This window comes from Hemibagrus wyckioides, linkage group LG19, assembly GCF_019097595.1.
Source record: "Hemibagrus wyckioides isolate EC202008001 linkage group LG19, SWU_Hwy_1.0, whole genome shotgun sequence".
NCBI classification, from domain to species: Eukaryota; Metazoa; Chordata; class Actinopteri; order Siluriformes; family Bagridae; genus Hemibagrus; species Hemibagrus wyckioides.
This window is the reverse complement of record NC_080728.1, coordinates 6,975,100-6,990,000: the sequence shown is the minus strand read 5'-3', so window position 1 is coordinate 6,990,000 and position 14,901 is coordinate 6,975,100. Positions and strand designations below refer to the sequence as shown.

The 14,901-nt window shown below is 40.3% G+C and overlaps 2 protein-coding genes across 2 annotated transcripts in view; one reads left to right on the top strand and one right to left on the bottom strand.

Annotated features, from left to right (window-relative positions):
- The window catches only part of usp44 (ubiquitin specific peptidase 44), an 8,538-nt gene extending 1,746 nt beyond the window's left edge, over positions 1-6,792 (bottom strand). Inside the window, exons 1-6 of the mRNA XM_058417644.1 lie at positions 6,469-6,792; positions 3,093-3,350; positions 1,759-2,739; positions 523-780; positions 244-439; positions 1-78 (exon numbers count right to left, since the gene is read on the bottom strand). The exon at positions 1-78 is cut by the window's left edge and continues 31 nt beyond it. Of these exons, the coding sequence (XP_058273627.1) occupies positions 1-78; positions 244-439; positions 523-780; positions 1,759-2,739; positions 3,093-3,269 (1,690 nt within the window). The 5' untranslated portion in view covers positions 3,270-3,350; positions 6,469-6,792. The remainder of the gene's footprint in view (positions 79-243; positions 440-522; positions 781-1,758; positions 2,740-3,092; positions 3,351-6,468) is intronic.
- Positions 6,793-8,448: 1,656 nt separating this feature from the next.
- On the top strand, positions 8,449-14,595 carry depdc4 (DEP domain containing 4). Its single transcript, XM_058416597.1, has 9 exons — positions 8,449-8,540; positions 9,728-10,142; positions 10,220-10,371; positions 10,677-10,869; positions 11,165-11,400; positions 11,647-11,789; positions 12,560-12,685; positions 12,799-12,877; positions 12,964-14,595. Exons 1-9 carry the CDS (start codon positions 8,462-8,464, stop codon positions 13,161-13,163), a joined length of 1,623 nt encoding a protein of 540 aa, XP_058272580.1. The 5' UTR covers positions 8,449-8,461; the 3' UTR covers positions 13,164-14,595.
- Positions 14,596-14,901: the final 306 nt, after the last annotated feature.

The window sequence follows — 14,901 nt, the reverse complement described above, 5'->3', positions numbered from 1 at the left end:
GAGGCAGTTTGTAGACCACCAGCTGCTTCTGAGCTTCTGTCAGAACCACTTGCTTAGAGCAGAAACGCCGCCGTTTATCTGAGGAGCAGTAACACAATTCTGATTAAAGTGTAAATGATCACATTCCCATTTTGGATAGAACTGTTCTGTTTCAGTGTACCAAATAAATGACCCCCCCCCATTAAAACACTACGAATGCAACTAAATTCTTATTATTATCAAAGTGAAGAGTGTAAAACTCACTGTTGCAGTGGTCACAGGCATAAATGGCTCCTTCTAAAGCCTCTGTCTCTGTAAACTTGGCCAGCATCTCCGTCAGCCTACACGGCACCTGCGTGGCATCCTTACTGTTGCTATGGTAACGCTCGGGAAACTCTAACGACAGATCCCAGAACGGCTCCACCGTGTTAGAGCGATGATCGCACGCCAAACACCTCACCTGGAGAGGGAGACAGACAGATATACAGAATAATGTGTACATGTCTGAGTATAACTAACAGTGTGTGTGTGTGTGTTTCTTACCTGGCTGAGTAGCTGGCCGTGAAAGATGGTATTGACCACGCTGAGCACCTGTTTGATCAGGCGCCTCTGATTGGCCGGCATGGTGGCTGGCGTGAGAGTTCCGGTTCGCTCCAGCTCGTGTTGGACTTTGTCCAGGAGCTCGCAGAGGAACTCCTGAGCGTCCTGCTGCGCATAGCCTCGGAACGCCGGGATCAACTGCCACACCGAGTGCAGCATCGCAAACGGAGACACCAGAGCCCACTTTCCTGACCACATCACCTAAAATCACACACAAATATCAACATCAGCCATATACGACAAAAAGGAATACATCCTTTTTTTCCTGTTCATGTGCTTTATATGAATTTACACAAGTAGACTGTACAACTGTTTGAGATTAAAGCCATGCGGATCCACTTCTTGTAATCAGAAGCTAAAACATTAAGTTTTACATTAATATGATTTACTAATGCACAGCTTAACAGAAGAAAAACAACTGTAGTGTTTCATGGCTGTTGTCAGAATCATTGTGTAAAATCTGTCAGCTTAACACAGCACAGAGACATCAACACAGACAGTAAGTACATCCAAGATGACAGATAATTGTTTTTTATTGCTTTTGGCTTAACGGTGGTAAAGTAAAGAGCTCAAGTTGTTGCCATGGTGACAAAATAACTTTATCCACTGGTCCAGGGCTCCATACCAGCAGCATTTTTGGTGCTGTTTAAGGGTAGACGCAGACACCACAACTGCCATGTTGCTCGTGGAAAATGGCTAAGAGAAGATGGAATGATGGGTGAAGGGAACAGATTTAGATTTAATAATGATGTAGTGATAATGATATGTTTCAGTTTCTCTGTGACCGTGTGTGTTTGCCTTCTGCTCTCTGCCTTGCATTGCTGTTTACATTCACACAACAGCAGCTGCTGGAAAGACACAAAAACGTATAGGCCTTATTCTGTACTGTGAAATAAATAATGCGTCTTTAAGTATTCTATAGCTGACCCATATTCAGTCATGACGTGATGCCGCTTTTTTCCTAATGTGTGAACAGAACTCAAGTCGAAATGGTGCTTTCTGTAATGGATATCCAATCATTAAAAATCACAATCGCCGAGAGCATAAATTAACATCACATGAATAGTACTGGTGATCATTTGTATTCCTAAATGCAGCATTAGTGAAATCAATTGATCCAAAAAAACCCACAAAAAAACAGTACATCATCTTCTTATTTGTTATGTGTCAAGCGTGTACCTGGAACAGAGTGTGCAGCTCATGGCAGAGTGAGATGTGTTTGGAGCTGGGCTCTTTGGGTTGGATGAGCTCCATGCTGCGTGAGCGTGAGGCGCCCCCACTAAGCCCCGATCCCTGACCGCCGACTTTGGGCTGGGTGCCATGCTGAACCGAGAGCCCCAGCTTCCGGCTAACGGCCGACGCCAGCAGCTCCAGCGCCTGGTTCAAATCCAGTCTCAGAAAACACTCCCTAAACACGTGCAAGTGACTCAAAACCTGCAATATGGAGTTCATGTAGCATGTGTTGCCAAGATTCCTTAAACCAGTCACACCTGGTGTGACCGTGGGCCTCCTCTTAATGGGGGAATCGCCAGATTTGGTAGGCGGAGGCTGAGTCTGTTTCGTCTTGGCTGAGGTGCCTGGCCTTCTCTGAGGCGTTTTGTCTTTTCGAGTCCGAACATTAGAGGGTGGAGCTGGCTTGTGTTGTATTTGTTTCCTTTCTGTTACGGACATGGCAGCTGCTACTTTCTGGCTCTGCTTCCGTATTCGGCTGCTCTTTCGTGGTGGTGCGCTTTCTAGCTCTTCCCGGAGCTGCCGCTTGAGTGTTCGTCTCCTCTCCCGTGCCTCCCTTCTGCGTTCCTCCTCTTCCTCGCGCTGCCGCTCCTCCTCCAGGAACCTCCTGCCACGCTCTGTGTGGCCGAACCAGGTGCGGAAGACGCGGCTCATGAGTGCTCGACGTCGGTGCCACAGTGCTGTGAACATGCGGTCTTCTGCGCGCAGCTGCAGCTCCTGTGCGTTCCCATGCTCCAGCTGGGCTGCGCCGGAGCGCAGGGTGCGCCCGCTGCGTGTTGTCACTTCATAGCGTTGGCTCTTGATGGCGCCCAGTGTGCCGCGCAGCAGCTTCAGGTCTCCTGTGGCGTTGTCATTTAACACGTAGTCGTCACACAAGTAGCAGAACACATACAGTTCGTTCACCTCCAAGGCCAGGGGGTGGCGCTGCTCCTACAGAACAAACAAAGACAAATCTTAACAGCAGAACAAGCAGTGAAATTAAGGTAGAATTACAGAGTGAGATATCTCCTCAACACTGCGTTTGAAAATATTTGGCTACGAATAATTGGCTTACTGAGGGCTGCATGGTGGATTTTACGGTGTTGAATGGAGAAATTTTCCGTTAAAAAGTGTCTAATCTCCACATTGCAGCACAGTGACAACATATGCATGAATTTTATGCTTCACTGGTTTACATACATGGAAACCTGATGTGTGCCAGGTATGCGAGTGAGTGTGTGTGAGTGATGCCGCTTGCACGGTCACCAATTCACCATGTGTATCACGAATAGAGCAAGACTTACCTTGAAGTGCTGCAGCGCATGCTCCTCTATGTAGCGTCCGCAGGCCACGTGCGAGCAGCTGAGGCACGCCCACACTGACTCGGTGGTGTTGCAGTCCACACAGTGCCATTTCTGTGGATTCAGGATCGAGTGGTCCTGTGCGAGCCTCAGTCGTCCCACGTGCTTACACTTGTCCATCACAGTCGCTCACGTACACTTCACATGACCGTGGCGAAGGCAGTCAGCCGTACAACTACCTCCTGCCAAGGCATGCTTCATCTGATGGGGTGGATGGAAACATCGGTCAGAAAGAACTCAAAGTTCAAACACATACAGTCAATGACAGGCGCCATGCTGAGAGCCTTTTTACGTTCTGAGCTCTCACCAGTCCTTCGACAAGCTTTAAATGCCATGACTCCATATCAAGCCACAATCAACAGTGCTGTACCAGTGTTTTTATCTCACTGTAGTGAAAACCAGCTAAACCAGATACCAAATCAGCGCACATGCTTTTATGACGCTTTTAAATAAGAAATACACTTGCAGCAATTCCGGTGTGTTACATTACAATACACAAAGCCATAAAGATATTAACACTGAATGAACAACTTAAATACAGACAAACACATACTAAAAGAGCTGAGTGATTCGAGGATATCATAATATCGCTATAAATTAGATCTCGCTGAATATTTGTGGATAATTTTCTGTAACCAAATGTTTCATTTTCTTCAACCTTGTGAGACAGTTAATGGAAGTGGCGTGAAAACGGGACAAATATACGTCAGTTTTCCAGAAGAATCCAAAATCCTGCGACCAACACAGTTATAACAGATACATTTTTTTTTAAGTGCAGTGAAAAGGAGGGCAATACAAAAAAAGCAGATAATTTAGAGAGCTTTAGGGGAGAGAGCTACAAACTTTTAAAATGTACCATTCTCCACTTGTAATATCTTACAATAAAATATTACACCGTTTTTATGGAAGCTAAGGCTCTAAACATATTCGTGTAAATGAAATAAATGTGTTTTATTCAGTTTGTGCTAAGGGTATGCAAGCTTTCGCAATCAACCCTACATATAAATATTGTTAGCTTTAAAGCTGGCTTTACACCAGAGGATTTTCTTCACGATTTTGCAGTCACAGACATAAACTTCCATTATAAAAGCTGCGAGTCGGAAATAAAACTTAAATGTCGACTTAGTGCCAGGAAAGATAAAGTTGAGTAGTGTCGTATATTTCGGATTTAAAAAGAGCACTTGCTGTAAACAGGGTGGTGGCAAAAGTGAAAGGTAGATAAAACAATCTCTGTATTACCTCAGAGTCACATTAAAGCCTGTTTAAATCACACTGATCGATGACATGAGCAGAAAGTCGTAATCACCTATAATCACAGATCTATCATTATAAAATCTGTCATGGGGAAAACATGGTATCTCTCAGCCTAGACTTCATTACCGGGATTATATTATGCAGCGTGACCAGTAACAATCAATAAAGCCTGCTGTAATCGCAGGATAACATTGTCAATCATTAGTAAGACTACAGGAGCTTTAGGTAGTAACTAACTCATCAGTAGTTAGTCATTTGTGTGCTGCTACTGTCATTTGTGTGCTGTAATGTAAATGTAATTACATTACATTACAGGCATTTGCCAGCCGCCCTTATCCAGAGCAACTCACAATTTATCTTATTTTATCCATTTGAGCAATTCAGGGCCTTACTCAGGGGTCCAACAGTGGGAGCTTGGTGGCTCACAACCTTCTGATCAGTAATCCAACACCTTAACCACTACGCTACCACATAACTAACCTACCTCAGCTCACAAGCACTTTAATCCCAGAGTAGAGGTGACATTAAAAGCTTGTAATGATAGACACAGAGGCTATATCAAGCATTACAAGAGGCTTATCTTGTAAGTATATAGCCAATAAGGCTGTGTTAATAATTAACTTAGTGGACAGCTTGTTAATTAGTTACCAAGATAACTAGCTTTTCTGGTCGTTTTCTTTCCCATCCTAATTTTATCAGCTAATATAAGCATTCAGAAGATGCCAAGATAGTCCATGCATCTTTGATGATGTTTGTGTGTGTGTGAATATTTTTATCTCCGTTCTGACAAACCTGCAACCTAATTGGCTAGCAGAACTCCCCTTTCTTGCATTATGATTGGCCAGCACATCATACTCACAGCCGGTTTAGCCAATCAGCGCGTACGAAGGCGGGGTTTGTCAGCATAAAGGTTGAACAAAATGAGCAATTTAGCGCCATTTATCTCAAGTCCAACGGGTTCAATCAGAGCACTGAGATGCGCGCTGTGGTTGCTCATGCACCGTGTGTGTTTCGGTGCGGAAATAAATGAGTGTGTTGTGAAACAGAAATATAAAAAGGAAATCAAATGCAGCGCGGAGTGCATGAGAAACCCTGGGGTGAAGATTGATAGTCAAGGGAGCGACTGAATGATGCACTAAAAGCATGATCATCATTTTTTGGTATAATATTATAGAGACTCTTTGAGATGACAGCATATATATTGTTTCTGAATCGCGTTAACAAACATCACGTGTCGAAAGAAAACCTGGCACCGGTAAATAAACGCCATTCGTAAACATAAAGCCCAGGAGTTTTCTTACAGCAAAGGAATCCCAGATTGGGAAAAGACCAAAGACTCAAGCTGCTTACCCAAACCGATCATCTTAAAATAGACAGCTTTGAAAGCGATCCCTGCTCTAAAATAGTCCTCGCAAATCCTAATATTGACACGCGTCCGCCTGTAATATACTCAGTTAGCTGCTGAAACAATAACCACGCGTGAATCTAAAATGTGAGGCAACTTTACAATGCTGCTTACTTATAACCCCTGACCACAGATTTGTTTATTTATATGATAAACAACTCCATAAACATGTCGGTGTTGGTCAGGGTCCGCCCATCAGCGTCTGCAGCATGGATGACTTAGTGTCTAGAGATAAACGATCAGCCTGTATTTATTACAATAATAATAATAATAATAATGAGTACCAGGTACCCTGAAAGCGAGCGCGTGATGATGAGGCTCTCTCTGTGAGGGATAATAATTATAGTCGCTTTGTTGAATTGTTCTTGGATAGCTAAAGCTAAACGGCTAGGCACATTCATAAAACTGCCAGGTTGTAAAGGGAATAAAGTTAGCAGATAGTAGCTAGCTCACAACAATCACGGCTAGTTAGCAGGCTAGCTAGCTAGCTAATGCTTTAAAACTCATCATGGGTGCTAGCTTGGGCTAACTTTCATCTGCTAGGTTTGGACTAAAGGATGAATTGACCGTTGTGTTTCGTTATCTCTTCCCGACAACAGGTGACGTTTGCCGCTTTAATATATTTTTTAGGAGGAGTAAATTATTTCTTTTTGTACGTACCTGTTCTTTTTCGACCAGCGGTATCTTAACTTACACATCGGGCATAACCGCAGTCGCCATCTTGTCTACAAGTTGTCGCGTGGTGTGCGACATGACGTCGAGGGCCACTGACGTAATGTCGCGCGGAAGGTTTGCGATGACAAAGGCAGGCCTTTTTTCTCCTGTAAAGCGCCAGGGAAGCGTTATGGATTAAAAGGTTCGCATGTTTGCGAGCTCCCAATATACATGCAAACGACACATTTTGAGAAAATCTGTAGCGTAAGGTCACACGATGCGCGCTTCCTATTGTCAGCAAGGGTGTGCGTTTCCCTGGCAACAGTTCTACGGGTCCTTTCATGTTAGTAAACAAACATGAAAAGCCCGCCCAAAGGACGTCATTTCCGGCTAAAAAAAAGCGTGCAGGTTCCTCTGGTGATTTTGAAATCCAGTTTTGAAAGTGAAGTTAAATCATCATGTGGATTTTCCAGAATGGATAAATAACTAAAGCAGCCACAGTGATTAAAGGCTGTAGTGTAAACAGTATTTCAGAGTTGTCCAGCTGTTACTATAATATAGTGTTCCTGTTTATTCTCCTATATCTCCCAGCAGCTTGTAACAGGACCAGTGCATTGTATAGACAGATATTACAAACTCACCCTAAAAACAGATGATAATATAAATTTTGAAATAAGGTTAATTATTGAGATCATTTATAATCATGCAGAACAATATATAATTCATTAATATTAATTACAATTAATTAAATATTATTAGTTCATTAAATTAGTTATTATAATTATAATAAAATAAATTGTAAATTATAATTACATTAATAAAAATAATAATTATTATTATTGTTAATTATTCAAAATCATACAATACTGCAGTAATCTCAGAGCTCAGACTGTAGTGGTGAATCTCACTTTATCCACACCAAAAATGCAGCTTTAACTTTTCAAATTATTGATTTGACACAAATTATTGAATGTAAATGATTTTTACTGCAGATTACATGATGTTGTCTACATAACTACATTGTAATCTGAAGCAGTCACTGGCAAAAGAATTTCCTTTGGGGGGATTAATAAAATTCTATCTTATCTTATCTTATCTTATCTTATCTTATCTTATCTTATCTTATCTTATGCTATGGATAAAATTAGGGATAAAAAAAAAAGTAACTTAACTTTAATCTTTATTATTTTTTCTTCTATGTTTCTATATTTCTGTAAAGCTGAGACAATGTCCGTTGTTAAAAGCACTATACAAATCAATTGAATTGAAATGAGTGATCATATCTTATCGTAAATGTAGAGAACAGTGAACAAACAGCCCTAGGAAGATGTGGTAGAAGCAGTTTTATATTCTCAGTGTTATTAATTGGGTACAACATTGTAACATTCATTTTATATGGTACAGTGTAAGCAACCAACCCTTAGCAAAACAAACAAACAAACAAACAAACAAACAAACAAAGCTTTATCATCTTTATTCACTAGCTACTGCAAGCTGAGACAAGTTGCAATGCAATTATTATTATTATTATTATTATTATTATTATTATTATTATTATTATCATTATTATCATTATTATTATTATTTGCGGTGTTGGAGGTAGTAGAGGCAGCTGTACAAGTAGTAGCAGCACTTTTGGTCGTCAGTTATTGTATTATCAGTAACAGTATAAGCAGCAGTGGTTGTATTATTATTAATAACTGTGTTATAAGCATTATTAGCATAACTAGTATTAGTAATAGCAGATGCAGTAGAATGGTAATTAGCAGTACTAGTTATATTACTATATTACTACCAGTAGTAGTAATTTTGGTCACTTTCCGGTCCAGTTTTAGTTTTAGTGTATTTTGACGATTACATTTCTGTGTACTCTTTATATTTAAAAAAAAAAAACCCAATAAAATAATTAACGTGATATCGAAGGAAACTGTTCTCGGGGCAGTTTCACAGCCTTCTCGTCTTTCTACGTAGCCACGACGTCACTTCCTGTTAGAGAACCATGGCGGTGGATTTGACTCCGAGATTTAGAAGGCTGAATAGTCAAACGAGATGTTTTAACGAGAAGAAACTTCCTACAGGTCTCTCTCTTTATCTCTCTCTTTTTTTTTAAATTACCTACATAATGTGTTAAAATGAATATGTATTAGTTATGTGTAACTTGTTTTTGGTCATTCTCTCGTTATAACCCGACGCTATGACGTGTTTACAGCTAACCGGTTATAAGACGTTAGTTAATCATCTATAAACATGTCATATGGTTAAACCAGTGCTCGTGACCCTGGAGTAATGTTGACTAACCAAGATATCCGTTCATTTTTTTTATAATATAACTGTGTTTTTGTGAACATAAGAAGAAGGGAAGCTTTAGTGAAAAAAATCAGTAAATATTGTAGCTTTACATTCTTAGTTTTCTGCTCCCTCTTGATAACATAGAGATGATTACAAAGTCAGGCATGTATTCATTCATTCATTCATTCATTCATTCATTCATTCATTCATTAAGTATTCGTTTTAGTCAAGTAATGCGTTAAAATGTATTTAACTCAACTATTTACGCCTGCATTCGTACACTATAAGCAATATACACAATGTGAAGTAAGGAATACTTGTGTCATTCATTGTGAGTGAAGCCAGAATACATCCTGGATCAGGGGTGCGCTTTATCACAAAATCATCATATCATGATCCTCAAACACATTTCTACTACATACACAATCTATACTATATTGCTAAAAGTTTTGGGACACCCCTCCAAACCATTGAATTCAGGTGTTGCTTTTCAGGGGTTGGGCTTGGCCCCTTAGTTCCAGTGAAAGGAACTCTTAATGCTTCAGCATACCAAGACATTTTGGACAATTCATGCTCTTTGTGGGAACAGTTTGGGGATGACCCCTTCTTGTTCCAACATGACTGCACACCAGTGCACAAAGCAAGGTCCATAAAGACATGGATGAGTGAGTTTGGTGTGGAGAAACTTGACTGGCCTGCACAGAGTCCTGACCTCAACCTGACAGAACACCTTTGAATTAGAGTGGAGACTGCCAGGACCTTGCTTTGTGCTTGGGTTTTCTCTGGATACTGTAGTTTCCTCTAAGAGTTCAAAGACGTGTATTAATTGCAGGCTGATTGGCTGCTCTAAATTGTCCATAGCGTGCAAATATGTGTGTGTTCTGTGATGTGTTAGCACCCCAGCCAGGGTGCCTTGTGCCCCTTGAGATAGACTCCAGCCTCTTTGTGACCGTTTTTTTTTTCTCTTTATGAACAGTGACAGGACCGTTTAGAGCCACACAGTTGTGGCAAAACATCATAGAGGCCTTACAGACACAGGTAGAGGTCCGACGTCACCGGCAGAACTTGCGAGTACACAAAGATTGCTTCACTGGCTCTGATGCTGTCGACGTGGTTCTCAGCCACCTCATGCAGAACATCTATTTCTGCACCAGTGACGTGACCCGCCTCAAAGCTGTCAGGCTTTGCCAGGCCCTCATGGATGCCCGGGTGTTCGAACCTGTTGGGGTGAAACTCTTTCGCAGGGATAAAGAGCTGGTCTTTGAGGACTCTGGCTGCAGTCTTTACCGCTTTCTGGATTCTGACGCTGTTCCAGGATCAGCTAAGCGCAGCTGTGATATGGAGAATGAAACACCTGTGAAAGAAGATGGGAAGAAGAAGAAGAGCTCCAGGTCAGAAAATAATATGATAATGCTGAAATACAACCTGTAAAGAATTGATTTCACTTAAAATACATGTGTGTTTAAAGGTTTGATGATTTGAAGACCATCTCCAACCCCTTGGCACTGGGGTCCTCAGACAGAAGGGTGGAGAGAATACTGAAAACCATTAACCTCCAGCCATCAATGCCTTCTGGCCTGAATCGGGTCGGTTTATCTACTACCTACCTCTCAAAGCAAGGTGAGATGTGTTTCTGTAATGATGTACAGTGGGGTTGAAAATTTGAGACCACTTTAAAAATGTGGGGTTTATTTTTATTTATTTAAAATTGGCCGTTTAAATGCAAACAAATGATTGATATTAACCATGCTTGTACCAACTTAACCTATAATGAAACTTAGAAAATAAGGTAAAAGACAAGAAGCATTTTATTTTCTCTAGTGCTCTCAGACTTTTAGTCTCCACTGTACATATTTTGTCTTAAAGCCGCAATCCAGTTCAAGCAGAAAAATACCAGAACTGATTATTCCTTGTTGTTTTTGCAGTGGTACAGGAAGTCTGGAAACAACAAACCCTCCTCCAGCTGTTGCAGCTTGTGGAGGTGCCTGTGTTAGACAGCATCCTGACATCACCCTCAAAACCCGCTCCTCTTCGCATGCGTTTGCTGAGGAACCATGATCTGGTCATCTCTAACACCTGTGTGGACCGGGAAGTGTCCCAGGTCCTCAACCTGCCAGAGTCAGTGTCCAATATGATGTACCTATTTAGCTTTAAGTTCAGTTAAAGCAGAAATATTTTGTGCCAATTACATAACAAATGAATTATTCTGAATCACTAAAAATGTAGATAAGTATCGGAAATGGTTGCAAAGTCAACCAACAGCACTGATTCTTACTCTTGTATATAAAAAATAATGATAATAAGAATTGTCATTTAGAGATTTCTAGTTTTAATTTCACATTTAATCTGCCCATGTTGGTACATTGTGTTGTTAAACATAAACACATCCACTGTCTGTCTTTGTGTGTGAAAGACTGGACTCGTGGCTGATGGCGGCTGCAGACTGTCTGGAGCTGTTTCCAGATGAGGTGATAGTAGCGACAGGAGAGCAGCTGTTTCAGGTCCACGCTGTGGAAAGTGATGAGAGGCTGGGAGCCTACAAGAAACTATTATTTGATGCCATAGCCAAGTACTACAACAGTCAGGAGAGAGTTCCCCTGCTGGCTGGACGTTACATGGACATCCATTCAGGCATCCTGAAACTACAAGGTAAAAGCCATGCAGAATACAATAGCAGTCAGTATGTAACCTGTACTGATTTCTCTTGTTTGTGCACATATTTTTAAACCTCATTAGCATACAAAAGAGATATTATCTGTGTGCAGTTCTTAATGTGTTATGTTGATGAAAAATATTAAACTGAGATTACCAAGCCCAGAAAAATTGTGTGTTTGTGAATGAATTTTAATGTGATATTTATATGCCTACCTGTGTGTGTGTGTGTGTGTGTGTCAGACTCAGGTAGGACTGACGACGCTCTCAAGGCGTCTCAGCTGTGTCTACGTCTCCTGGATGCCAGCTCCAGAGATGAGCTGCGCCGACTCCTGACCTTCATGGCTGAAGCTGCAGACCCCAAGGCCTTCCAGCTACACAAAACAGTACCAGAATCTATTACTAATTTAAGCTGGGGTTATGGTTGTGATTATACACATCTGTGTTTTGTTTAAATCAGTAATTTTACTTGTTTATAAGAATAGTTTTGAATAAAGTATGCAAAATGTTCCTCCTACCCCATCTACACAGGGTGTCCCATGCACAGGGAAAGCTAATACTTTATAATTGTTTACAAAACATCCTTTACATGACTGGCATTTTGATAACACATACATAGTTGTTTTTGGCTGTTTAAAAAAAATAGATATACAAACTGTCATTCAAATGCTTATACTTTACAATTCTGCCTTCTTGAGCTCAGGGCAGGTCTTTAGCCTTGAACAGAGCTCCATTTGCTGTTATAATGCAGCCGTCCCCTGATAAGCTTCATCCTGACAAACCTGAGGTTCTGCATTAAAGACTAATAATAATAACAGCTTCTATATTAATTATGGCAGACTCGCACCCATGCTGTCAAATACCTTAACTAAATGTGACATGCACAGTATGTTGTGAGCAGTTCAGCTTCAAAATGGCTACTGTTTTTAGATTTTGCCGCATCCTTTGGAGACAAACAGCTTAAACAGGACAATTTGTCCTGCTTAAGGTTTGAGAGACTGAACAAGGTATGCAGTTTGCACTGGTAGCTATAAACGCCCTGTATTGTTAGCAGTATAGCAAAAGAGGTGTGTAGTTGTTTGTGAACACAGAGCCTTTTTCTTTACTGCTGTGTAGAATCATGTAATGAAAATGTATCACGTTTGTCCGGGAGCAGATGGAGAACAGGGCCCTGATCAGCAGGACGTTCATGAAGGCTGTGCTTCAGAGTAAAGATGCGTCTCGTACCGAGTGTGAGCAGCTCCTACTGTTTCTCATGGACCACCATTTACTTCTGTTCAAGGTACTGTCACTCCACTTAATGCTGCTTATTCCTGAAAAGGACACGTTTTTTTTACTTATCCTACCATTTGAGCCCGTTCTTATTTCTGTTTGGATTTGACACAATGAAATTAGACCCCGGTGTCTCTGATCGAGGCGGTGACGAAGGCCTTGCAAACCCTGCAGCAAGGGCGGGATCCAGATAATGTAGCATGTAAGTTTACATAAAAAACACATCGCCTAACCCATGCTCTCCAGACTGAAGGCGTACTCTAAAACACTTTCTGTGTTGCTGTTTAGTGTTCGCGTTCTGTCAGCAGATGTCGACCCAGCAGTTTGAGGAACAACGAGAAAAGAACACCTTCGAGAGCTTGAAACAGCTCATCGAGCATATTACACTCAGCAACCATCTGTCAATCAAACAGAGGAGGCGGCTCATCAAGGAGTTTCAGAAGCACCACCCAGCAGTGTTTCTCCACCATTTCTCCTCCACCTTCTAGAGCATTGTTTCTCCAAGGAAGGCTCTTGTCTTTTACTAGGTGGAAACATAGCCATAAGTTGCTTATGCTTTAAACAAAAACAAATATGTTTTAGTACACAAACCTAATTTAGTAGTAAAACACAACAGTTGATCTACAAAAGCTAATCTGCCCTATATGCACTCACCAGATATCAAATGATTGAGGAAATATGATCCTAAATGGTGCAAAAAATATTTTTAGATGCTAGATGTTCTGTAGAAACCGACTCCTGCGGTTATTTCTTCTCAGATGAAATTGCAGTTATTCAGTTGTTTAGATGTTTTTCCAGTACACTATGATTATTTGTTGTTTATTTGTTCATCACTGATTTTGTTTGTCTTTTTTGTTGCAAAAATTCCACAGCTGAGAATGACTTGAACAGATGTACATTTACACACCGATCAGGCATAACATTATGAGCAGTGAGAGGTGAAATGAATAACAGTGATTATCTCCTCATCATGGCACCTGTTAGTGGGTGGGATATATTCGGCAGCAAGTCAACATTTTGTCCTCAAAGTTGATGTGTTAGAAGCAGGAAAAATGGACAAGCGTAAGGATTTGAGCGAGTTTGACAAGGGACAAATTGTGATGGCTAGACCACTGGATCAGAGCTTCTCCAAAACTGCAGCTCTTGTGGGGTGTTCCTGGTCTGCAGTGGTCAGTATCTATCAAAAGCATCCTTTAAGTCTTGTAAGTATCCTTTAGAGGACGTAAAGGATCTGCTGCTAACATTTTGGTGCCAGATACCACAACACACCTTCAGGAATCTAGCGGAGTCCATGCCTCGATGGGTCAGGGCTGTTTTGGCAGGGAAAGGGGGACCAACACAGGTGGTCATAATGTTATGGCATGATCTGTGTATATACAAATAGTCAGGAATGTGCTCAATGAAACAACTATTTTTTAAGGTTTCATTAAACACTAATAGTAGTACATTCACTGGACAGTAAGTGTAGAAATGTGATTTTATGCCTTTTGTTCAATTAATTTGTTTTCTAATGTAGAAAATGATCTTCGTTGTGATTTATAGTACTTAATTTATTTGAATGGTTTAAGACACTAATGCTTACATTTCAGCTGTAGAAGAAAGTGAGCTTTTATACTACACATGCTTTTGATTAACAGTGATTTGTAGGGTTTGTGAATATTTGATTTGGTTATATAGGGGTGCGAAAATTGTAGGAGAATATAATCCGAGCTCGTATAGGTAGTGCAGTAATAATAAGGGTGTGTGTGATGGACAAGTGTTTTTGGCCATGTAGTGTAGAAGCACTTTCAATTTCTGGTATGTTTTTGAAATATCGCCAGGATTCATTTTGAGAGTTTGCCTGTGTAATTTTCTTTTAAATTTATTTTTATTTTTAATTTAATTTTTTTTTTGATGCTGCAACAGTGTCATTACATGGTTTTGAATAAATGTAGTTGAAATAAAGATCATTTATAATAATAATTATTATTAATTATTAATTAAAGACCTTGGGTGTACTGAAAAAAGAATCAAAAACACAACTATTTTATATAGCTACATTTTATATATTCATTTTATTGATTAGAAATGTATTTTATTTTTATGTTTAAGTTGTCTAACTTCTTCTGTTTGTAAAATAAGTAATAATTTTACATAATAATTATAATAATAATTATAATAATAATAATAATAATAATTTTCTAAAAGTTATTTATTTATCATCTTGTTAACGTGACATAGGAACCA